Source organism: Ornithorhynchus anatinus, chromosome 3, assembly GCF_004115215.2.
Source record: "Ornithorhynchus anatinus isolate Pmale09 chromosome 3, mOrnAna1.pri.v4, whole genome shotgun sequence".
Classification (NCBI taxonomy): domain Eukaryota; kingdom Metazoa; phylum Chordata; class Mammalia; order Monotremata; family Ornithorhynchidae; genus Ornithorhynchus; species Ornithorhynchus anatinus.
The window spans coordinates 68659624-68685589 of record NC_041730.1 but is presented as its reverse complement, the minus strand read 5'-3'; the positions used below and the strand labels follow the sequence as shown (position 1 = coordinate 68685589).

General features: G+C 45.2%; 1 protein-coding gene across 2 annotated transcripts in view; it reads right to left on the bottom strand.

The window, feature by feature from the left end:
- POLI (DNA polymerase iota) overlaps positions 1–25199 on the bottom strand; it is a 39292-nt gene extending 14093 nt beyond the window's left edge. The window contains exons 1-8 of one of the 2 annotated variants that reach the window (XM_029060320.2): positions 25093–25199; positions 21519–21644; positions 17240–17338; positions 14771–14935; positions 12403–12555; positions 6245–6481; positions 4469–4647; positions 381–472 (exon numbers count right to left, since the gene is read on the bottom strand). In XM_029060320.2, coding sequence (XP_028916153.1) covers positions 381–472; positions 4469–4647; positions 6245–6481; positions 12403–12555; positions 14771–14935; positions 17240–17338; positions 21519–21644; positions 25093–25132 — 1091 coding nt within the window. In that variant the 5' untranslated portion in view covers positions 25133–25199. The remainder of the gene's footprint in view (positions 1–380; positions 473–4468; positions 4648–6244; positions 6482–12402; positions 12556–14770; positions 14936–17239; positions 17339–21518; positions 21645–25092) is intronic. The other variant, XM_029060321.2, reaches the window with a different exon arrangement.
- Between the last annotated feature and the right edge of the window lie 767 nt (positions 25200–25966).

The following is a 25966-nucleotide window of genomic DNA, read 5'->3' as shown; positions in this document are numbered from 1 at the left end:
TACTTCTTGAAATAAATCACATAAGGAATTCCCATACCAATGATAATCAAGCTCTGAGCTTGATTTTTATTAAGAATAATAATAACGGCATTTGTTAAGTGCTTTCTATGTGCCAAGCACTGTTCTAAGCGCTGGGGGGGGGCGGGGGTACAAGGTAATCAGGTTGTCCCACATGGGGCTCACAGTCTCAATCCCCATTTTACAGATGAGGTAACTGAGGCCCAGAGAAGTTAAGTGACTTGCCCAAAGTCACACAGCTGACAAGTGGCGGAGCTCTGACTCCCAAGCCCGGGCACTTTCCACTGAGTCACACTGCTAAAACAACAATTACTCTCTCCATATTTAAAAAATATAAACCACAAGAAGGAAGGAAAAATCACCTCTCTAGGAGATTGGTTAGTAGTTCTTCTATTTTTTTTTTAGCATCCACTTCTGTAGAGCACTTTCTGATGGAATCTTCTTCACTAAAGGACTACCAAAAGATGAACAAATGAAAAACAATTACTTCACCCTCAAAAGACATCTATTTTTAAAATACATGGCAAATGTCCAGGTACATTTCAAAACTCTAAGATAATATTTTTACTAATTTATCCTTTAAGCCTTATTTATAAACCAGCAAATATACCCAGCCATTGCCTGGGTTAGACTGAAGCTAGGTGCTTCCCCTCTGTCACTCTGTTCCTTTTCCTTCTTTCTTTTTTCTCCACCTTCCTCCTGTTCCTCTACATCCTAATTTGTCTCTTCCTCTCACCATCGTCCTACTTTTTAATTTGTTCCTCTACATTCTATTTGTGACCTCTTCTTTTTCAAATCAATGGTATTTATTGAGCACTTACTGTACTAAGTGGCTGCGACAATACAATATAATCGCATTGGCAGACTTGTTCCCTGTTCACAACAAGCTGGCTCTCTTCATTCTATTCCAACCTCTAATCTTTCTGTCTCCTTGCTGTTGTTGCAACTCTCCTTTCTGGTTCTTCTCCCATTTGGCACCCACCTTCAGGCCCTCCTGGTCTGTTCCCTTCCCCGCCTTTATTTAGTTCAGTGTTTTTCTCTGCCCCCCACAACCTGTGCACCATCTCTCTCTCTGCTAAGGTAGTCTTTGCTTTTGCTCCAAATCATTATTTAAATCCCATTTTGCCATTGTTACAGTTCTTCATTCAGTAGTATTTATTGAGCGCTTACTATGTGCAGAGCACTGTACTAAGCACTTGGAATGTACAATTCGTTAACAGATTCATTCATTCATTCATTCAATAGTATTTATTGAGTGCTTACTATGTGCAGAGCACTGTACTAAGCGCTTGGGATGAACAAGTCGGCAACAGATAGAGACAGTCCCTGCCGTTTGACGGGCTTACAGTCTAATCGGGGGAGACGGACAGACAAGAACAATGGCACTAAACAGCGTCAAGGGGAAGAACATCTCGTAAAAACCGATGGCAACTAAATAGAATCAAGGCGATGTACAATTCATTAACAAAATAAATAGGGTAACGAAAATATATACAGTTGAGCGGACGGGTACAGTGCTGTGGGGATGGGGAGGGAGAGGTGGAGGAGCAGAGGGAAAAGGGGAAAATGAGGCTTTAGCTGCGGAGAGGTAAAGGGGGGATGGCAGAGGGAGTAGAGGGGGAAGAGGAGCTCAGTCTGGGAACGCCTCTTGGAACAGATAGAGACACTCAGTGGAGCTGCAAGGCCGGGGAGATTAGGCGAGCCCTGGGATCCGTCCCCCATGCTGGTATTTTGCTCACAGTTCCAGCCTGTGAGAGTGGCCCTTGTACAGTGGACAGGTGAAACAGAATAAATCCTGGATTTACTTTAGTGACATTTGAGGTTCTACAGCAGGTGGGAGCACATACAGGGAGTAAGAGAGGGAATATAGTTGACCTTGTCCTTTGGGGAGGTGCCCCTCATGACAGTCTCCTGAGCCAGCCAATAAGCAGCCCTGAAGCTACAGTCTAGTGGATAGAGCACAGGTCTGGGAGTCAGAAGATCATGGGTTCTAATCCCAGCTCTGCCACTTGTCTGCTGAGTGACCTTAGGGAAGTCACTTCACTTCCCTATGCCTCAGTTATCTCATCTATAAAATGGGGATTGAGACTGTGAGCCCAGTGTGTGACCTGATTTGCTTGGATCCACCCCAGCCACGCAGTAAATGCTTAACAAATACCATCATGATTATTTTTGTTATAACTTGGGGGACAGCAAATCAGAGGTTTTAAGTGAAAAGGAGTCAAAATGGCAGGCTGCGGAACAGGTGGTTCAGACACTGACCCCAAGATGTAATTAGCTCTTCGGAGGAGCATTAACTCTTTCAGACAACTAGGAGACAGTTTAGTCAGCCATCAATCATATTTACTGAGCATTATACTAAGTGCTTGAGAGAGTACAATAGAACAATACAACAGACACATCTCCTGCCCAGAATGAGCTTATAGTGTAGAAGGGGATACAGACATTAATATAAAGAGATACTTACAGAAGGGTTGTGGGGCTGGGAGGGGGGAATGAATAAAGGCAGCAAATCAGGGCAACATAGAAGGGAGTGGGAGAAAAGGAAAGGAGGGCTTAGTCGGGAAGGCCTCTTGGAGGAGACGGGCCTTGGGAAGGTAAGAGGGGGGAGTAATTATCTGTGAACTGTTTGCCCAGGAGTTCACCCTGTGATCCCCTACGGTCCCCTGGAGGTTTAAAATAATTCATACTATTTCCAAAGTGCCTAATGTGTTTCCAGGAAATAGGTTTAGGCAGTGGAAAATTACACTTATTGAGAATAATGTACTTTAATAGAAAAGGCACTTGAGAGAGTTAAGAAGCTTAACTAATTGTACGAATCCCCACAGCTCTAACTAATTGTATGATTGTTAAGTGCTGCACAAGGGTGCACGGTCTTGACTTTATATAAGCTTATTAGAATTTTAAGGTTCTAGTCCCAATTCCACCACTGAGAGATTTGCTAGTGAATTTGGGCAAGTGGCTTAACTACTCCTTCCTTTAATTTCCTTATTGGCAAAATAGAGAGAATAATAGTTATCTCCTTCATACTATACTCCAGAAAAATATTGCAAGTTTCGGTACTGATACTGAGCTATTCAAAAAGGGTTATGCAGTGTGGCTCAGTGGAAAAGAGCCTGGGCTTAAGAGTCAGAGGTCATGGGTTCAAATCCCGGCTCTGCCACTTGTCAGCTGTGTGACTCTGGGCAAGTCACTTAACTTCTCTGTGCCTCAGTTACCTCATCTGTAAAATGGGAATTAACTGTGAGCCTCACATGGGACAACCTGATTACTCTGTATCTACCCAGCATTTAGAACAGTGCTCTGCACATAGTAAGTGCTTAACAAATACCAACATTATTATTATACCAATTGAGAGATGAGCAAAACAATGCACTGAGAAAAGAAAGGACTTGCTTAAAAATCACAAAGAAAAAAAAAGTCAGGACCCAGATATTTACAGCGTTCTAGGTTTAGGCATTATGCTACACTACCTCCATAATAACCTTAATAATAGGAAGCAGTGTGGTCTAGTGGAGGGAGCACGGACCTGCGAGTCAGAGGACCTAAATTCTAATCCCAGCTCCGCCACCTCTCTGCTGTGTGACCTCGGACAAGTCACTTTACATCTCTGGGCCTAAATTACTTCTCCTGTAAAAAGGGGGATTAAAGCTGTAAGCGCCACTTGGGACATGGACTGTGACCAATCTGATTATCTATACCAGTACAGTGCCTGGTTCATAGCAAGTGCTTAACAAATACAATAAAAAATAATAATCAAATCTACCTTTTTAGGTGACAATTCTTCCTTCCCTAGTAGTTTTTGCCCTTTTCTACTTGGTGAATTCTAAGTTTCTCCTGTGGTTTATTTTAGGATATTGAAATTAACAGCTTTTCATACCTATGTACCTCATCAATAATGTAATCTCCACAATACATTCCCCATACAGTATCTGCTTTTATGATATCAGAAATGGAAAATCCAAAGATATTTACAGGTTTATGTTTCCAAAAACACTACCAATTACAGAATTGGCTAAAGGAAAAAACAAAACACAACTAACTCCAAGGGTTTTTAAGCAATAGTTCCAGTTATGTAAATTAGATCAGGATCAAAAATATTGATCATAGGTTTTTTTAATGTGTCATATGTCAATAACACCCTTGCTGAGAGTTTTTAAACTAAGGCTGGATTACAAGTACAGTACTAATATTTCAATGGCGGCCCACTATTTCAAATGAATAAGCTACTCCATTAGAAACATACCATATTTGGTATCTACATTTGGCTCAAAAAGTTGAGTAACAAAATGATGAAATAAACAAATGCAAAAGTTTTACTGAATCTACAAAGTAAACCAAACCATAACATTCTAAAAGATAAACGTAATTCAGAAATTTGGCAGCATTCTTAAGCTCTCAAAACTATTTTCCTCACTCTGAAAAGTTAAACTTTACAGTTAAAAATCACCTGAGGTGGTCCAGATGGGGTCACTGGGGAGTTATCTTCTCCAAAGCTGAGTTTCTGGATTCGTTGTGCAACTGAAATTCCTAATTCCTTCTCAAGTATATCAGGTGAAAAAGTCTGAAGATCATGCACACTGCTGACACCCAATGACTCCAGGCGCTTGGTTGTTTTAAAGCCAATACCTAGGTGGTTAGAAATGGTCAGAGTTATGTTGTAACTTTTCTTCTTTTTAAACCAAATGAAAATGGGAAATTCCCAGTGGGGAAAACAGTTAAAATGAACAATTAGAGTGAATGGGCTCTGCTTCTCTGATAAACTGAATAGATTTCAGTAAAATGCTCAGCCCACGTCTCCTCATTTCTCAAGAAACACCAGTGATTGCCCATTCACCTCAGTATCAAACAGAAACTCCTGACCATTGGCTTTAAAGAACTCAATCAGCTCACCCCCTCCCAGCTTACCTCACTGATCTCCTTCTACAACCCAGCCCGCACACTTTGCTCCTTTAGTACCATCTTGCTCACTGTGCCTCGATCTCCTCTTTCTTGCTGCCAACACCTTTGCCACATCATCCCTCTGAACTGGAACTCCCTCCACCCCCCGAATAAACCAGACAACCACCCTCAACACCTTTTTAAGATCACATCTCCTCTAAGAGGCCTTCCTCTTCCTTGGCTCTTCTCCTTTCTGTAGCTTCTGTGCATTTGGATCTGTGACCTTTGGGATATTTGCTCCACCCTCAGACCCAGAACACTTATGTCCGTATCTATAAATTATATATTAAAATTACTTATATTAATGTCTCCCCCTCTAGACTGTTAGCTTTTTTCTTTTTTTTTTGGTCTTTTTTTAAAATGGTATTTGTTAAGCACTTACTATGTATCAGGGACCATTTTAAGCGCTGAGATAGACACAAGCTAATCAAGTTGGACATATTTCATGTCCCACAGAGGGCTCAAAGTATTAATCCCAGGAGTGAAGTGACTTGACTAGAGAAGCAGCATGGCTCAGTGGAAAGAGACTGGGCTTGGGAGTCAGAGGTAATGGGTTCGAATCCCAGCTCCGCCACTCGTCAGCTGTGTGACAGTGGGCAAGTCACTTCACTTCTCTGGGCCTCAGTGACCTCATCTGTAAAATGGGGATTGATACTGTTAGCCCCATGTGGGACAGGGACTGCGTCCAACCCGATCTGCTTGTATCCACCCCAGCGCTTAGTACAGTGCCTGGCACATAGTTAAGCACTTAACAAATGCCATAATTATTAATTATTATTATTATTATTGACCAAGGTCACAGCAGACCGGTAGCAAAGCTGGGATTAGAATCCAGGTCCTTCTGACTCCCAGAAGGAGGGGGAGGAGGAGGAGTAGGGGGAGGGGGAGGAGGAGGAAAAGAAAGGGGAGGAGGAGGAGAAGGAAGGGGAGGAGGAGGAGAAGGAGGGGGAGGAGGGAGGAAGAGGAGGAGGAGGGGGAGGAGGAAGCAGAGGAGGAAGAGGAGGAGGAGGAGGAAGCAGAGGAGGAGGAGGAGGAGGAGGAGGAGAAGGAGGAGGAGGAGGAGAAGGAGGAAGGATGTGGGGGCAATTTCAGTTCTGTACATTGGCATAGGCTATTTCAAAGCTTGAGGCCCTGTCCCCAGAAACCTCTCCCAATAGTCTGGCATTCTGAAAATGTGCCTGGCCTGGTCTCAGGATGCAGTTCAACCTTGTTTACCCTTGAAAGAATTCAACAACATCTGGTATAATATTCTACATAGAGAAAAATGACATTACATATTCCTTACCTGGCATTTGCTTTATGTGGTCCAGACTGCTAATGAGATCTTGACAACTCTCAGGCATAAGGACTGTTTGCTGATTGGGTTTAAAAGTGCCAGACACTAATTTTGACAGGAGTTTATTAGAAGCCACTCCCGCACAGCCCGTGAGGCCCAGCCGGCTGTGAATGGCCTCCCTCATCTCTGCTGCAATCTGAGAACCGATGAGGAGTCTGACGTGCAAGATGTCGTTCGGGTTCACAGCTACAAAAACAATATACATAGCTCAGAGAAAGCTTGGAAATGTTGCCAGTGGATGGCATTTCACCGTCAGCTACGTGTTTTTGGTTTTCTCTGAAGAAACAGTCCAGGAGTCAGGAAAGGTAACCTATAGTCCAAGACACCAAGTTTCTCCTTCACTGAAATAGTCACTCTGCCTGTCATCACACACTGAACAAAGAGTAGGGTGACACATTGGCTTTCTCTGTTCTGCAAAGCCCAGTAAAAACAAATGTTAAAAAGTGCTTTTAAACCTGCCTGTGAAAGCTGCTGTGGAACTACAAATACTTTCAATTCACTATACTGTATAATAAAATTAATAAGAAACCACCTGGTTTCAAATTAAATGATAACCATTCTGTAGAAACACTCCAAAGAAGCAAAAATATAAGCGAGAAAAGGAAGAGTACAGATTTAGATGGCAGCTAAAAATACTTTTTTGCACACTAGAAGAGTATACTCCCTCGGCATTTCTTTCATATTTTATTCAAATTAATAGCTAGATGAGAAAATATGTGTTGTTTTCAATTATGCTCATAATCAATCCATCAATGTGATTTATTGAGCATTTACTGTGTGCTGAGGACTGCACTAAGTACTGGGAGAGAACAAAAGGATTGGTAGACACTTTTCCGTCCATGACCATCTTACAGTTCATAATGACTGAAGACTCGCCCCCAACCCATGAAAGCAGTGTCAGGAAATTAGTGTTGGAGTAAATGAAAACCATATTTTAGAATAAAAGGTTTCTGCATCAGCAAACTATATTGTAGTATTTGTTAAGCATTTATTGGGTGCCAAGCACTGTACTCAGCACTGGAGTTGATGCAAGCTAAGCAGGTTGAACACAGTCCCTGTCCCATGTGGGGCTCACAATCTTAATCCCCATTTTACAGATGAGGTAACTGAAGCTCAGAGTAGCTAAATGACATGCCCAAGGTCACACAGCAGATAAGTGGCAGAGCTGGGATTGGAACCCAGGTCCTCTGACCCCCAGGCCCATGCTCTTTCCACCAAGCTACATTGCTTCCCACTGTAGGTTAGCTCGAAAGTAAGAGATTGTGACCTACGGTGTAGACAAAGGGAGTAGATAGTCAGGAAGAAGAGAGCTAATTGGTGTTTTAAAGCCAATGGTCCCAAATTTCTGTTTGATACACAAAGGGATGGGCCACCATTAGAGGTTTCTGAGGCGCGGGAGTGGGAAGATGATCCTAGTGCCATATGAGTTTTAGAAAAATGAACCAGACGGTAGAGAGAAAAATGGACTGGATGGGGAAAAACTGGAGGTAGGGAAATCAGCGAGAAGGCTAATCGAGCAGTCCATTGCATTCATTGAGCTCTCACTGTGTGCGGAGCACTATATTAAGTACTTGGGAAAGTACAATATAACACTATAACAGACATATTCCCTGCCCACAGAGAGCTTACAGTCCACAGAGACAGATATTAATAGAAATAAGCTGCAGATATGCATGTACATAAGAGCTGTGGGGCTGAGGGGGGTGGTGAATAAAGGGAGTAAATCCAAGTGCATGGGTGACGCAGAAGAGAGTGGGAGAAGAGGAAATGAGGGCTTAGTCGGGGAAGGTCTCAAAGAAGATGTGTCTTCAATAAGGCTTTGAAGGGGGCAAGGGTGAATATTCATCGGATTTGAAGAGGGAGGGAGGAAGGCCAGAGGCAGGATGTGGGGAAGAGGTCAGCGGCGAGATAGAGATCGAGGTGCAGTGAGTAGGTTGGCATTAGAGGAGCGAAGCGTGCGGGCTGAGTTGTAGCAGGAGAGCAGAGAGGTGAGGGCAAGGTGGGGGCAAGGTGGAAAAGTGCCTTGAAGCCAATAGTAAGGAATTTCTGTTTGATGCAGAGGTGGATGGGCAACCACAGGAGGTTCTTGAGGAGTAGAGAAACATGAACTGAACATTTTTGTAGAAAAATAATCTGGGCAGCAGAATGCAGTATGGAATGGAGTGGGAAGAGACGGGGGCAGCGAGGTCAGCAAGGATGCTGATACAGTAATAAAAGCGGGATAGGATAAGTGTGTAGATTAACATGGTAGCAGTTGGGATGGGCAGGAAAGGGCTGATTTTAACATGTGAAAGTTAAATGGACAAGTTTTGGTGACAGATTGAATATGCGGGTGGATTGAGAGAGATGAGTCGAGGATCACGGCAAGAGTACGGTCTTGTGGGGCAAGAAGGATGGTGGTGCTGTCTAAAGTGATGGGAAAGTCAGGGGAAGAACAGGGTTTGGGTGGGAAGATATGGAGTTCTGTTTTGGATATGTTACGTTTGAGGTGTCGGTGGGGCATCCAAGGAGAGATGTCCTGAAGACAGGAGGATATGCGAGACTCCATAGAAAGAGAGAGATCAGGGCTGGAGATATAGATTTGGGAATCATCTGCATGGAGATGGTAGTTGAAGCTATGGGAATGAATGAGTCTCCAAGGGAGTGGTGTTGATGGAAAATAGAAAGGAACTCAGAACTGAGCCTCTAATATAGTATCATGCCAGAATACAATAACTGCCTGAACCAAAAAAGGGGCCTTTTAGAAGGAGAAGAAAGGGCATATTCTGGAAATGTTCTGGAGGATGAACCAAAAGGATTTGACAACAGACTGGAGAAAGGAGTTGAAAGAGACGGAGTCAAAGATGACTGCCAAGGTTGAAAGCTTTAGAGATAAGGAAAATGATGTTGGTGTCGACTGTGATAGTAAGGGAGAAACTTTGGGAGAGAAGAAGAGTTAGAAAAGCAGCGTGGCTCAGTGGAAAGAGCCTGGGCTTGGGAGTCAGAGGTCACGGGTTGGGGTCCCAGCTCTGCCACTTGTCAGCTGCGTGATTAACAAATACTAACATTATTATTATTATTATTATTATTACTGCCCACTTTGAGCTTGAAGTGCCAGTGGGATGTCCACAGACAGATGTCTTGGAGTCAGGAGAAACCAAGATAGGTTGAGGATATGAATTAACAAGCAGTGTTGTCTAGTGGAAAGATCATAGACCTGGGAGTCAGAGGACCTGGGTTCTAATTCCAACTCCTTCACTTGTTCGCTGTGGGACCTTGGGCAACAGGTCACTTTACTACTCTGTCTTTTGGTTACCTCATTGGTAAAATAATGATTCAAGCTTCCTCCCTCTGATTTAGACTAAATCTTATAATAATAATAATAATAAAGGTGGTGGTATTTGTTAAGCACTTCCTATGTGCAAAGCTCTGTTCTAAGCGTTGTGGGGATACAAGGTGATCAGGTTGTCTCATGTGGGGCTCACGGTCTTAATCTCCATTTTACAGATGAGGTAACTGAGGCACAGAGAAGTTAAGTGACTTGCCCAAGGTCACACAGCTGGCAAGCGGTGAAGCCGGGATTAGAGCCCATGACCTCGAATTCCCAAGCCCAGGCTCTTTCCACTGAGCCACATCTTATGTCGGACAAGGACGACAATGATCCCGTTGTTAGGTAGGGACTGTCACTATCTGTTGCCAAACTGTACTTTCCAAGCGCTTAGTACAGTGCTCTGTACACAGCAAGTGCTCAATAAATACGATTCAATGAATGAATGAATGAATGAGTGAATGACTGTGTCCAACCTGATTATCTTGTATCTATCCCAGTACTTAGAACAGTGCTTGACACACAGTAAGTGCTTAACAAATATTACTTAGAAAAGAAGGAGAACTTTTGATTTGGCAAGAAAGAGGTCATTGGTGACCTTGGAGAGAGCAGTCTCAGGGCAGTGAAGTGGGTAGAAACCAGATTTTGAGGGCCACGAAGAGAGTTAGAGGAGAGGAAGTGGAGGCAGTGGGTGTTCACAACCTATCTAAGGGATTCAGACAGGATTGGAAGGAGGGAGATGGGATGATAACTAGAAGGTGGAGAGCAGTCCTGAAGGTTTTTGTTTTGTTGGGTTAGACTGAGTTGGGGTTGTTTGATGAGAGAGGAGAAGGAGCCATAAGAGAGTGAACGACTTGAAGCCGAAGCTTGGAGTGGAGTAAGGACCCTGACTCCTGGGAACAACTTCAATGTTTGTGAGTGCAAAGGGTCCGCTTTTTCCTCTTCAGTTCCCAGAGATGTAAATTTGGTGGGAGCCGAGGGGAGAAAAGCATGCTCAGCAAGCTCACCCCCTAGCCTGTAAGCTCGCTGTGGGAACGGAACATGTCTGTTTATTGTTATATTATACTGTCCCAAGCACTTAGTACAGTGCTTTACACAGAGTAAGCACTCAATAAATCTGATTGACTGACTGAATGACTGAGCCACATGGCCTAGTGGAAACAGCATGGGCCTGAGAGTCAAAGGACCTGGGTTCTAACTGCAGCTCCCTCACTTACCTGCTGTGTGACCTTGGGCATGTCACCTAACTTCTCCATGCCCCAGTGTCCTCATCTGCATAAATGGGGATTCGATACCTGTTCTCCCTCCTATTTAGACTGAAAGCGCCAAGTGGGACCTGATTATCTCATACCTATTCCAGCGCTTAGTACAGTCTTTGGCATACAGTAAGCACTTAAGTACTACAATTATTAGATGAAAGGAAAACCTTGAAATTGTTTCCAGTAGTCAGGGTCCTTACTGCACAGTTATGACTTGTAACAGGGCTCTTTTTGTGTTCACAAATTAGAAAAATTAGAATAGATAATAATAATGTTGGTATTTGTTAAGCGCTTACTATGTGCAGAGCACTGTTCTAAGCACTGGGGTAGATACAAGGTAATAAGGTTGTCCCATGTGAGGCTCACAGTTAACCCCCATTTTACAGATGAGGTAACTGAGGCACAGAGAAGTTAAGTGACTTGCCCACGTCACACGGCTGACAAGTGGCAGAGCCAGGATTCAAACCCATGACCTGTGACTCCCAAGCCTGGGCTCTTTCCACTGAGTCATGAATAGATGTGGAATGACAAAATCTGAGACCAAAAAATGAAATAATAGAAGACAAACTAAACGCTTATGGACATAACAAAGAGAAGAGGAAAATTTAAAACAAGACTGAAGAAATAGGAAAGGAAAGGGTAATGAAAAAATGAGAACAATCTTTATGAATGGAAAAAAGTATGAGGGATAGATCAAAGCAATCACCACATGGTAAGACACAATGGAAAAAGAGGAAGATGAGAAATTCATATTAAATATTCAACAGAAATAAAAATATTGGCTCTCTTTCACCCTTCCTAGAGGCATGAATAAATGCTTCATATGCACTTCAAAAGCGTAACAGTACTCTGATATGTAAATCCTTTAGGTACATTATTTACATCAGTAGTAGTTCAAAAAAATTATTAAACACTTTGCCCATTTACTGCTTCGGCCACTTACCCGTCCACCATTTCCTGTTCTGGGAAAATGAGCGTTAAGGAACAGGCAGTAGGAGTAGGGGAATATATAAGCAAGAAAAAAAGATGGCTCAAACCACCATGGTGCACTGGGAACTGGCCACCCACAAAAAACTCTCTTTCTCTCCATTCAGTACTTCGCTGCTCCTGAGAAGTGTCTAAGCATCTCTCTGTAATGTCTCTGAAATACCTCCAAGGATACAGAGATATGGTCAAGCAAAGATTTTGAGTGATAGAGTGGCCCGGTGAATCACAAATGATTAATTCATCCAATTTTTCTAAAATGTGGTTGTGTTTACTCCAAACTCCATGTTAAGGGAAAAGCTCATACTGTAGTACTCACGATGTCCAACACTGCACAAGCACACCCGTGGTTCTTCCCGAGCCCAGGTTGAGCTGTATCCAAACAGGCTTACACTGTCAGACAAATACTCCCCACTTCCTTAACAATGTTTTCCCCAAAACGGGCAGTCAGTGAGAGCAGGCACTCGGACAGAACCGAGTGTATTAAAAAATGTCCTGGCTTACCGAATTCTCTAAACACTTACTAATAAAGGATGAAATCATAAAATTAGACTCACTTTGATTATTATACACGTGGCCAACCACAGAGACTGTAGAACAGTCATTACTCGGCAACTGCTGCATTCTCTTTTCCACCATCTCTGTGATATCCACAAAATTTTCATCAAATCCAAGTCTTTCAACGACAGGACAGAATTCTTCCAATAATTCTACAATGAAATGTTAGAGCAAACAGGTAATTGAAACGGAAACCACGGCAAATGCAAAAAATGAAAACACTGAAAGGTTTCGCAAGGAACCTACGATCGTGAGTTTCTCTACTACCCTGTTTTCCTCCAGTTTTTTTTGTTTTGTTTCGTTCTTTCTGGTAAACTCCCACTGCTCCTGCTTTAAGCCATCCCTCTGTTCTTCCCGTTTTGTCTGGAATAGGCCCCTTTTGCCCTTCTCAGACTCTCTGGAATGTCCCTCTCCTCTCTCCTCCCTCCTTCCCGACACACATGTGGCTCTTAATCACAGAGCTCCCAACCAGAAATGCTGGATGGCTCTGGGCCTCCCCTGCAGCTCTTGCCGTCCTCCATGGATCTGGGCTACTGCCTTACTATTCTTCCCAGATCTAAGCTTCCCATTCTACACTGCTTTGGCCAGTGGTTCCAAGCCTCCACCCCAACTTCCCCAGGCCTGACCAACCTTCATTCTTTCAATTGTATTTACTGAGCGCTTACTGTGTACAAAGCACTATACTAAGCGCTTCCTGCCATGCTTCATGCCTCTCGCCTGTCTCCTCTGGCCCTGAACTATCATTTTTGCCATTGACTCTGGGATCGTCCCCCGATCACTCCCAGCCAGCCAGCCTCTGCAGTTTTTTTGAATGGTATGAAGTGCTTACTACATGCCAGGCATTGTGCTAAGCGCTGGGGTAGATACAAGCTAATCAGGCTGGATACACGTGGCTCACAGTCTAAACGGCCATTTTACAGATGAGGTGAGGCCCAGAGAAGTGTAGTGATTTGCCCAAGGTCACACAGCAGGTAAGCAGAGGAGCCAGAATTAGAACCCAGGCCCATGCTCTACGAACCACGCTATCCTGCTTCTGTATTCTCTGGGGGCAACTAGAGTGTGACCCTCCTCTTGCCTCCTCCACTCCCACTGTCCTGCCAACACTGACCACCCTGGGATTACCAGACCACCCACTGTCCTACGCACTCAGTCCCTTCCAGATAACTCTGAGATATCATTTTCATTATGCTGTCTACTCTTGAAAGTCAATGCTACGCTTCAAAAAAAACAACTCTTTAATGATCAAATTGTAGGTGAGCGCAACAGAAATGGAAGCCTTGCTAGCATTTTGCTGTTATTTTAACAGGTACTAGATTTACTTCATCATTCAAGTCAATCCCCAAATGCAAATTCAAAATATTATCCAGTCTCACACACTACAGGTAAATCTGTTCACATTCAGGGAATGAGGGAAAAAATAATCCACAATGTAGAACTGAACTAGACGTTCTTGGGAGAAATTTTCACTTTTTCCAAGTCATCCTGAATTGGCCATGAGTGGGGTAGACAGGCAGAAACTGGTAGTTTGTTCCGGAGGGAAATTTCCTAGATTCCTAGTATTTTCTAATCTGAAGCCTCAGAAGCGCTTGTATCACACCATAACTAACTCAGAAACAAGCAGCACTGCGAGCGGAGGAGAAAGGGCTATGACTAAGTGAGTGTGCGTGTATACAAGTGTATGATTGAATAATTCTCTCTGGGTGCCTGGTGTTTGTCATGTGTGTCATGGGTTAGTGTGTAACCAAGTCTCTCTGTTTGTGGGTGGGGGTGTCCAGGTTCACATCTGCCTTACCTCAGGCCAAACTATGCAATCCTAACTATATAATCTCCTTCTACCATTGTTATATCATACTCTCCCAAGCACTTAGTACAGTGCTCTGGACACAGTAAGCGCTCAATAAATACAGACTGACTGGACCTGACGAGCTCGGAGACAAAACTGACAGGAGAACAAAGGATAAGAAATGGGACGAACTAAATTATGACTCTTTCCTCCTGCTCTAGGATGGGATTTAGAGTATGGGAAAAGAGCAGTCTACCTAAGATTCACTAAAATATGCAGGGGGAACAAACGTGGCTCAGTGGAAAGACCCCGGGCTTGGGAGTCAGAGGTCATGGGTTCAAATCCCAGCTCTGCCACTTGTCAGCTGTGTGACCGTGGGCAAGTCACTTCATTTCTCTGTGCCTCAGTGACCTCATCTGTAAAATGGGGATGAAGACTGTGAGACTCAGGTGGGACAACCTGATTACCCTCTATCTTCCCAGCGCTTAGAACAGTGCTCTGCACATAGGAAGCGCTTAACAAATACCAACATTATTATGATTATTATTATAACCAGAAAAGCATTAGCAAAACTTGTAACGTACCTGTAACCTTGTAAGACATCTCCCTATAACGAGTCAGGTCTTCTCCATTAACTAGAACGAGTTGTGGGCATTTTTCTTTAGCATCTCTGATAGACATGAGTTTCTTAACCCCAAGTTTTCTAGCATCGTAGTTACAGGTAACCACCAAATATTTTTGCTGAACACCTGAAAAAAATTGTAGGAATGAAAGGGAAGGGAGTAGAATGAGAAGGCTGGAATGTTTGAAAACCACTAATTTGAGCAATAAAATATTCCACTACGTTAACTTACTCTCCATTAAAAAAAACTGGATAGGAATTATTTTTTGATAGGATAAAAGTCTCTAGCTTCTAGAGTTGGTAAATAGAGACTCGTTAGCACAAAATTCTGTGGAGTAGAATCACTAGCACTTCAAGCTACCCCCTACTTTCAAGCTTTGGGTGCTTTTTTTTTTTTTCATTTCAACACAAATGATTTGGTGTTGACAGTTCTCTGTTTTGGCCCCTTTCGTGAGACCTTTAATTATCAACACTGAGAACTCACAAGACTGGGTTGGGTTTTTTTCCAAAAAAAAAAAAAAAAGGAAGCTAGTACCTGCCCTAAAATGTTATGAGTAATTCTAGTCTAAAGGTCAAAAATACCAGTTGTTGGCCCAATCTCACAGATGAAGCAAATCAAATATTGGCTCATACTTCATTCGTCATCCTGTAACCACATCAATTCCTTCTACAGTCTTCAAAAGTCAATTACCAGTGGCAAGGCCTCTGATCTTGCTTCCTGTCTTGTGAATTATCCACCATGGTCAGCCCGAGTTATTAGTTTTAATAATTCTAGATCCACATTTTTTTTTACTTTTAAAAAAGGAGCTAGATGAAATGCAGTCAAATTAATTACTAGTTACTACTTGAAAGTTTTGCTTTCATCCTGTGATTAAAATGAGGCAAGGTTCAGTAGCAAGTGTCAGCTTGCCTCTATTGTTAGGTGTGGTTTTTTTTTTTCCTCCCTCCAGCTTGAATCTCAGTTGCTGAAGTTGCTTTTGCATCAGACCGTATGGCAACGGTAAAGCGGTCTTGGAAGCTCCACGCACAAAAAGTGGAGATGAAAAGAAACAGGGGAGAGACCCACATTAAAAGCACTCGCTGAAGGTTTAAGATAGAAGGATGAAACAGCCGTTGCCAAAGTTTTGAATGATATTATTCCAAGAAGCATTTGCAACTTCAAAATATATCTAATGAAATAAAATGATTCCTGAAGTCCATAATAAGGATGAGTTAATTTATATCAAAAAGACTTAAAAATGCCAGGAAACCTTAGAGGATGCTTTGTAGCAGCAGGGCCTAGTAGAAGGAAGGCAGCCTTGGCATCAGCAGGACCTGGGTTCTAATTCTGACTCCCCCACTTGCTGTTGTGTGACATTGCGCAAGTCATTTAACTTCTCTGTGCCTCAGTGCCTTAATCCGTAAAATGAAGATTCAGTGCCTGTCCACCCTTCTACCTGGACTTGATCCCCAGATGGGACAGGGTCTGTGCCCAGTGTGATTAACTGGCAACTACTCCAGTAGATTATTCCAAGAAGCATTACATATGAAGCAGTGTGGCTTAGTGGAAAGAGTACGGGCTTGGGAGTCAGAGGTCATGAGTTCAAATCCCGGATCCGCCACTTGTCAGCTGTGTGACTTTGGGCAAGTCACTTCTCTGTGCCTCAGTTACCTCATCTGAAAAATGGAGATTAAGACTGGGAGCCCCACGTGGGACAACCTAACTTTGTATCTATCCCAGAGCTTAAGAACAGCACTTGGCATATATTACGTGCTTAACAAATGCCATCCTTATTATTATTAGATAGTAAGCACTTAGATATAACGATGACAATAATAATAGAACACATATTAGCATGTGAACTAACTTGGGTATTCTTGCATATTCTTTAAACGTAAATGCCAATTTTTCCCTTTCAAATAAAGGTTACTGCACTTCCAAAACATTCTTGAGAAGACATTGCAAGAGAGGCAACCTGGTCTACTGGATAGAGCGCAAGCCTGGGACTCAGAAGGAACTGGATTCTAATCCCCTCTCTGCCACGTTTGCTGTGTGAATCAGGGCAAGTCATCAATCAATTGCCTCAATCACCTCATCTGTACAATGGGGATGAAGACTGTGAGCCCCATGTGGGACATGGACTGGGTCCAACCTGATTATCTTGTGCTTAGCCCACTGCTTAGTACAGTGCCTGGCACATAACATATACCAAATACCATTAAAAAAAAGGTTCTTACATCACTCTTAAGATGTGCATGAGGCGTTAGATTAGGACAGTTAGGACAATTTTTTTTAGCCAATCGTCTCTCTGGAATCGAACTAAATTTTAAAGGTTCTTTTATTTTTTAATGTTTTCCCTCTTCTCAGAGTTTCTTCATTCTTATAAGATCCCTAATTTTTCTTTCTGTCTCTTGTCCTCACAACCCACCAGCTCTTTAAACTTTCCTTTACCTATTTTTTCTATCTCCACATCTTCCTTTTCCTTATCTCTCCTGGCTCTGAGAAACCTACATGAGTATAACAGACTTCGATGGAGAGCCACCGGCCCATCTGAAAGAAATTTGGAAAAATGTGGGTTGCAATACTAATTTCTAAAATAAAGAATAACAGAATTTGAATGACCTGCACGTGATACCCCATTTCTGGATTTTGTTAAATTCTGAGTTAATCCCCAGGTTTGCAGATAAAATAGGCACTTAGTACAGAGGTTTGCACGCAATAAACGCTCAATAAATATGATTTTTTAAAAAAAATTAGAACCATGGGAGGATCTAGGCTTTTTTCCTAGAACAGAACCAGACTTAATCAATCGCGCATACTGAGTGCACACTGGGTGCAGAGCACTGTACTAAGTAAGCTCTTGGGAGAGTACGATCTACCAATAGATCAATACCGATACCAATGGGAAGCAGCGTGGCTCAGTGGAAAGAGCCTGGGCTTCGGAGTTATAGGTCATGGGTTTGACTCCCAGCTCTGCCACTTGTCAGCTGTGTGACTGTGGGTAAGTGATTTAACTTCTCTGTGCCTCAGTTACCTCATCTGTAAAATGGGGATTAACTGTGAGCCTCACGTGGGACAACCTGATTACTCTGTATCTACCCCAGCACTTAGAACAGTGCTCTGCACACAGTAAGCGCTTAACAAATACAAATACCAACCAATACTCCCTGGGAGGCCCTGGAGTCGACATGAGTTTTCTGAGGATCTTTAGATCAGGGACAATCCAGATTTTGACCGGCTTCTCCTAACTCGCCAGCACACTCTCAATCTAGATTCGCAATTCTGGAGCCATGGTAGGATCATTCACAAGGTTAAATGGAGAAAAAGGCCCACTCGTCTCCATGAACTTTATCCCAATGACTTAATTCTAAGGACATTTAGCTCCAGCTCTCTCACTGCCCAGAAGGTGAAGCTTCTGCAACCTCAGCACGTGAATGAAATAAAGAGAAGAATTCATTTTAGTACACAGTTAACCTGAATAAAAATGCTTGCAGACTGGCAAATCCTCTTGAGCTGGGTTTTCTGGAAAAACCACTTCTAGGACCCATGATCTTTCAGGGACCATAGATTTTAATTTCATTGTTTGGCTGCAAGTATTATCAATTTTAAGAGGGCCCAGTCATTATTTGCTAAAACTGTAAATGCATGTAAATAATATCAGAAACATATAGTGTGCCCAGAGACCTGTGTTGAAGACTTTTGGGGGTGTTTTTTAGAAGCTGATGTTAAAACCCAGTAGTCCCAATGTAGTCCGGGGGAAAGAACCTGGACCTGGGAGTCCGAGGTCCTGGGTTCTAATCTCGCCTCTGCCAACTGCCTGCTATATGACTCAGAGCAAGTCCTTTAGCTGCTCTGTTTTTTGGATTTTTTTTAATGGTATTTGTTATGTGCTTACTATGGGCCAGGAACTGTACTAAGCACTGGGATAGATACAAACTAATCAGGCTGGACACATTCTGTGTCCCACACAGGGCTCACAGTCTTAATCCCCACTTTACAGATGAGGTAACTGAGGCACAGAGAAGTTAAGTGACTTGCCCAAGGTCACACAGCAGACAAGCGGTGGAGCCAAGATAAGAACTGGGGACCTTCTGACTCCCAGGCCCATGCTAAATTCAGTATGCCACACTGCTTCTCTGGGCCTTGATTTATTCATTTATAGATTGGGTGTGAAATACCTGATCTTTCTCCTCTTTAAACTGTGAGTTCCATGTGGGACAGGGATCCAATCTGCATTTGACTGTGCTTAAGGCTGTGCCTGGCATACTGTAAGCACTTACCAAGTTTGACAATTATTATTATTCATTCATTCAATCGCATTTATTGAGCGCTAACTAGGTGCAGAGCACTGTACTGAGCGCTTGGAATGTACAATTGTGTGAAGCAGCATGGCTCAGTGGAAAAAGCACGGGCTTTGGGGCTTTGGAGTCAGAGGTCATGGGTTCAAATCCTGGCTCGGCCATTTGTCAGCTGTGTGACTTTGGGCAAGTCACTTAACTTCTCGGTGCCTCAGTTACCTCATCTGTAAAATGGGGATTAAGATTGTGAGCCCTATGTGGGACAACCTGATTCCCTTGTGTCTACCTCAGCGCTTGGAACAGTGCTTGGCACATAGTAAGCGCTTAATACCAACATTATTATTATTATTATTATTACAATTCGACAACAGAGACAATCCCTGCCCAACGATGGGCTCACAGTCTAAATGGGGGAGACAGCGAAACAAAGCAAGTAGTCAGGCAGTTTTGTTATGCGATTTCTGCTGTATCAGTTCTCCCTCCTACTTAGACTGTGAATTCCAGGTGGGACAGGGACTGTGTCCTGCCTGATTAACTTCTACCTACCCCAGCACTTAGAATAGTGTTTGACACACATTTAGAGCTTAATATCATAATAATAACTAAGTTGTTTACAATGGATCGATAAATTACATGTGCAATTTAGGGGACGCGACAATCACCGCAATGCATTCAGACACCACGGTGAATAGGGCAATACAGACACATAAGAACACACACTGATGTGTAGTGTAGGAAAACATTCACCAGGGCTTTCTTTACTTTTAGCTTCCTTCAGCTGTCATGAAAATAACAATAACAATAATAATAATAATAATGGTATTTGTTAAGCTTACTACTTGCAAAGCACTGTTCTAAGCGCTGGGGGGGATATAGAGGGTGATCAGATTGTCCCACGTGGGGCTCACAGTTTTAAATCCTCATTTTACAGATGAGGTAACCGAGGCACAGCGAAGTGAAGTGACTTGCCCTAAGTCACACAGCTGGCAAGCGGCAGAGCCGGGATTAGAACCCGTGACCTCTGACTCCCCAGCCCGGGCTCTTTCCACTGAGCAACTGGAACATAGAGTGCTTCTTTCTAGTGTTCTCCTCAAAAAAGCACCCACTCAGAGAGCCATTCCCTCCTAAATGATAAGAATAATTTACATACTAACAACTCTGGTGTTGCGTCAAACCTTTCACCTATTATTGTTAATAATGTTTGTATTTGTTAAGCGCTTACTATGTGCCGAGCACTGTTCTAAGCGCTGGGGTAGACATAGGGGAATCAGGTTGTCCCACGTGGGGCTCACAGTCTTAATCCCCATTTTACAGATGAGGGAACTGAGGCACAGAGAAGTTAAGTGACTTGCCCAGAGTCACACAGCCGACAAGTGGCAGAGCTGGGATTCGAACTCATGAGCCCTGACTCCAAAGCCCGTGCTCTTTCCACTGAGCCACGCTACTTCTCCAACTATGTTCTCAGTAACTATGCAGAGCTCAATAAATGCAAACCTAGAGTATTCTGGGGGGGAAAGACCTACCAGGAAACCCAATTCTTGGAATACTTGGTCAACTCTGACAACACACTAAATACATTTCAAGAAGAAACCAGGCCAATGATGACATAAGAAATTCCACAGCACCGTGCCTTTCGTTTTCCTTGAAATTCACAAACATATTACGTATCGTTTATTTTCTTTATGTTTCTTAAAATGTTTCAAAAGTAGTGCTCTCCTCCCCTACCCCGGGGGCATTTAAAGAAGATTTACAAATCCTGTTTTCATTCATTCAATAGTATTTATTGAGCGCTTACTATGTGCAGAGCACTGTACTAAGCGCTTGAAATGGACAATTCAGCAACAGATAGACGATCCCTGCCCAATAACAGGCTCACAGTCTAAACGTTTTCAAACAAGCGGTATTCATTCATTCATTCATTCAATAGTATTTATTGAGCGCTTACTATGTGCAGAGCACTGTACTAAGTGCTTGGAATGTACAATTCGGCAACAGATTAGGCAAGGAGCAGATATTATTTCCAGTTTACAGATAGAGGAACTGAAGCCCAGTGAACTTGAGTAAACTACTACGGCCTCAGTTTGAGGGAGGAGCTGAAATTTGTGTGGAAGAACATGGGAATTATTCTTGACAATGAATGGGAGTGTATGGCCATGAGCTTTTTCGACTCTTGGATTCCCCGTCATAAATCAACTTTGAACCGAAGGACAGCTCTATACGATTCAAGTCCTTCAGGTAAAAACTGAAGCCTGCACTCAAAGAATTAAGCGGGGAATTAGATGTTATTGATAACACACTTCCGGCACCATTTTCAAAGCTTCGGAACAATACTAACCAAGTGAAATACGGTACAAACAAAAATGAACGGACCCCAAGGAAGAGACTTTTAACTCCCGCATCGTAAACAAAATATTCTCAAGGTCGAAAATTACCTAAAGGTTTGCCTTTTAGTTCTGGATTATGGATCATTTCTACTTGTGCATAAAAGCAATCCAAATCCAAGTGAACAACGACCCTGTGCGGCGTGCTTGCGACGGGCACCATCGGGCCATGGACTGCTACATTAGAGACAAAAGAAACACGCATTGTTACAGACACCCTCGTCACCACTGACTCATCTCACCAATAAAATCTGGTGAGAGGCAAGGGGTGGGTGGTAGTTCTTAGGGTCGGTAGTCGTTCAGTTACTCGAGTGCCAAGGCAGCTGCCTAACGGCCACCACATCCTGGACCCCACCAGTGTCGCCTGTTTTCTTTTAACATCCAAAACGTGCCTTTCCCCCATCCGCTCAGCATGACCTATCAGCCTGAAGGGCTGCTGAGTAAACTCCCTCCCCGAGCCCTGAAATAAAGAAAGCGTCCTTTAGAGAGCAGACGAAAACATCTTAATCCACTCCTCCGACTTTGCCATCATTTTGGTGGCTGTGGGTACCCCGACATCTAAACCTCCAACTGTCCGTTTGGGCACGTCCTGGCCCGGTGCTGCTGGGGTAGAGGGTCAGGTCCAGCCTGGCCAGGGACGAGAAAAGCGGATGGGGAGACTGCACCTGCTCTCTAGAGAGAGAGAGAGAGAGAGAGAGAGAGAGAGAGAGAGAGAGAGAGAGGACTACCCTTCCCCACCCGCACCATGAAGACAGCTCCACATCTGAGCCTCGTTCCCTCTCAAGTCGCAGCCCTGGGTGGGAAGCCCAGGATGGGGGAATGTGGCCTGGAAGTGAAGTAGATCACCTTGAAGGCTTTAGCAGGATGCAGCAGGTACTAAACCAACCTCAACCGGCTGCCATGCCCCCTCCCCGCGACCCGACACAAACTTTTTTTCAAGCAGGGAGCGCCCAGCCCTCCCAGAGATGCTGGGAGCAGATAAACTCTGATGTCTTGTATGGGGGCTGAGACTGGATTGGATTTTGAGACCCTTAAAGCTGCAATTTCTGGGAAGAAGGTTGCGAGGGCTGGCGGGGGGGGGGGGGGGGGGATGATGGGCTGTGGGGAAGAGAAAGGAGGGGATAGGGAGGGAGAGGAAAGGAGGGAAAAGGAAAGGAGAGAAAGGAGAGGAAGGAGAGGACGGAAGGAAGGAGAGACAGGAAGGAAGAGTGATTCTCAAATCAGCCTCTTAAGCCTCACATTTCCTCCTGTCTTTAAGACATCTCTACTTGGATGTCCTGGCAACACCTTGAACTTAACATTTTTCCCACCAAAAGCTTGTTCTCCCCAAAACTTTCTCATCACTGTAGACCGCGCCACCATCCTTCCTGTCTCACAAGCACGTAATCTGGGCATGATCTTCAACTCATCTTTCATTCAACTCTATATTCAGCTTGTGGCCAAATCCTGTCAGACCTACCTTCACGACCCCTCTAGAATTCCACCTCTTCCTCTCTACCCAAACTGCTACGATGCTACGATGCCGATTCAAGCACTAATATCCCACCTTGACTCAGGCATCACCCTCTTCCCACTCCAGCCCACACTTCATTCTGCAGGCTGGATCACTTTCCTCAAGGAACGTTCTGCACATCTCCCCATTGCTCGAAAAACCTCCAAAGGCTGCAATGGCTGCCCACCCATCTTGTGTTTGTGTGCATCAAACAGAAACTCCTTCCCATGGGCTTTAAGGCAATCAGCTCTCCCTTCCTACCTAACCTCACCTATCTCCTGCTACAGTCGAGTCCACACACCTGACTCCACTAATACTAAGCTACTCACCGGGCCTCAATGTCCTGTCTCTCCTCCCTCTTTAGGCTCATCTTCCCTCCAGCCTGGAACTTCTTCCCCTCCCACATTCAACAGACGGCCACGCTCCCCATCTTCAAAGCCCCACTAAAATTATATTTCCTCCAAGAAGCCTTCCCCGACATCTCTTTTCACCCTCCCTTATCCACCCTCCCTTCTGCATAATCTTTGCACTCGGGCCTGTACCCCTTAAAAGCACTTTCTCATCCCAGTCTCAACCGCACATCCTTACACTCTACGGCTCTGCGGCTCGGTAATTTGTTTTCACGTCTACCTCCCTTGCTAGACTGTGAGCTCCTTGAGGGCAGGGCTCCTTTTACCATCTTCTCCTGGGCGCTCGGTGCAGCGCTCTGCACCCAGAAAGTGTCCAACGAATGCCACTGACTGCCACGATTAACGAGGGGGGAAATCAATCAGTGGACTTCACTGAGAGCTATGTTGAGAGCCCTGTGCTAAGTGTTTGGAAAAGTACCTGACAGGGGACAGGTCCCCTGTGAAGGAAGAGATGAAGAAGAGGGAGAGAGGGGCTGGTCTTTGGGAAGGGGGAAGAGGAATGCAGCCTAATGTGGTTCCCCGAGGGCAGAGGAATGCACCCCGATGTGGTTCCCTGGGGGCAGAGGAATGGATCCCATTGTGGTTCCCTGGGGGCAGAAGAATGCACCCCAATGCACCTCTCTGGGGGCAGAGGAATGCACCCCGATGTGGCTCCCTGGGGCAGAGGAATGCACCCCGATGTGGTTCCCTGGGGGCAGAGGAATGGATCCCATTGTGGTTCCCTGGGGGCAGAAGAATGCACCCCAATGGACCTCTCTGGGGGCAGAGGAATGCACCCCGATGTGGCTCCCTGGGGCAGAGGTATGCAGCCCAATGTGGATCCCTGGGGGCAGAGGTATGCACCCCATTGTGGATCCCTTGGGGGGTGGGTGGATAGAATTCAAAGCATCTGCCTCAGCTCCCCACTCCAGGGAAAGGCCATATCCCTGACCACTCTGGGGGGGGAGGAGAGGATGGGGGGAAAGAGGAGGGGGAGAAGGGGGACCCCTCCACCCATTGTTCCCTCCAACCTGCCGAGGGAGGGATGGGATCGGGGGTGGGGGAGTCGGGAAAGACTAAGGGGGAGGGGATCAGGGGGCATCAAGAGGGACCAGGAGGGATCGGGAAGGGCCAGGTGGGATCGGAAGGGAACTGGAGGGACCGGGAGGGATCTGGAAGGATCAGGAAGGACCAGGAGGGAACGGGAAGGACCGTGTGGGAGGGATCAGGAGGGACCAGGAGGGATCTGGAAGAGCCAGGAGGGGTTGGGAAGGACCAGGTGGGATGGGGATCAGGATCAGGAAAGGTCGAGGGGAATGAGGAGGGATCAGGAAGAGCCACGAGGGCTGGGGAAGGATCGGGAGGGATCACGAGGGACCAGGAGAGCTGGGGAAGGACCAGGAGGGATCAGAAGGGCTGGGGAAGGGCCAGGAGGGTTGGGGAAGGGCCAGGAGGGATCAGGAAGGACCAGGAGAGCTGGGGAAGGACCAGGAGCGACCAGGAGGGATCAGGAGGGATCAGGAAGGACCAGGAGAGCTGGGGGAAGAACCAGTAGGGATCAGGAAGGACCAGGAGGGCTGGGGAAGGACCAGGAGTGATCGGGAAAGACCAGGAGGGCTGGGGAAGGATCAGGAAAGGCCGAGGGGAATGAGGAGGGCTGGGGAGGGCCGCGGAAGGCCGGGGAAGGACGGGACGGGCTGGGGAGGGCCGGGGGGAGGGGGATGGGGAGAGGGGAAGCCTTTACAAGGGGCGGGGCTGCGGGGCCTCGGCAACGCCCGCTCCATCACCGCCTCCTCCTCCTGCGCAGGACGCGGCGGCGGCGGCTCCTCTTCCTCCTCCTCCTCCTCTTCCTCCTCCTCCTCCCCCTCCATGGCCCCGCCCCCTCCGTCGCCCAGGGCAACGGCGGCCCAACCGACCCGCACCCTCCTCCCGAGGGCACCGCGCATGCGCCACACCGCCCCCCCCCCGCCGCCGACCGGCGTCACCGCCCTCACCGGGCAGCGCCCCCCCGCGGCCGCCGGAGGCACGGCACGCGGCCCCCCCTCCCCGGCAGACCAAGGGTCATCACGAAGAAAAAGAAGAATCATCATCATACACTGCATTAATCTATATTAATATTATTATATTATATTGATAATATTATATGCTTATAGCATAATAAAAGGTTGGTATTTGTTAAGCGCTTACTATGTGCAGAGCACTGTTCTAAGCGCTGGAGTAGATAGAGGGTCATCAGGTGGGCCCACGTGAGGCTCACAGGCTTCATCCCCATTTAATAATAATAATGTTGGTATTTGTTAAGCGCGTACTGTGTGGCAAGCACTGTTCTAAGCGCTGGGGGAGATACAGAGTCATCAGATTGTCCCACGTGAGGCTCACAGTCTTCAACCCCATTTAACAATAATAATAATAATGGTGGGATTTGTGAAACGCTTTCTATGTGCAAAGCACCGCTCTAAGCGCTGGAGTTGTTACAGGGTAATCAGGTGGTCCCACGTGAGGCTCACAGTCTTCATCCCCATTTTCCAGATGAGGGAACTGAGACCCAGAGAAGTGAAGTGACTTGCCCACAGTCCCACAGCTGATGAGTGGTGGGATTCGAACCCATGACCTCTGAC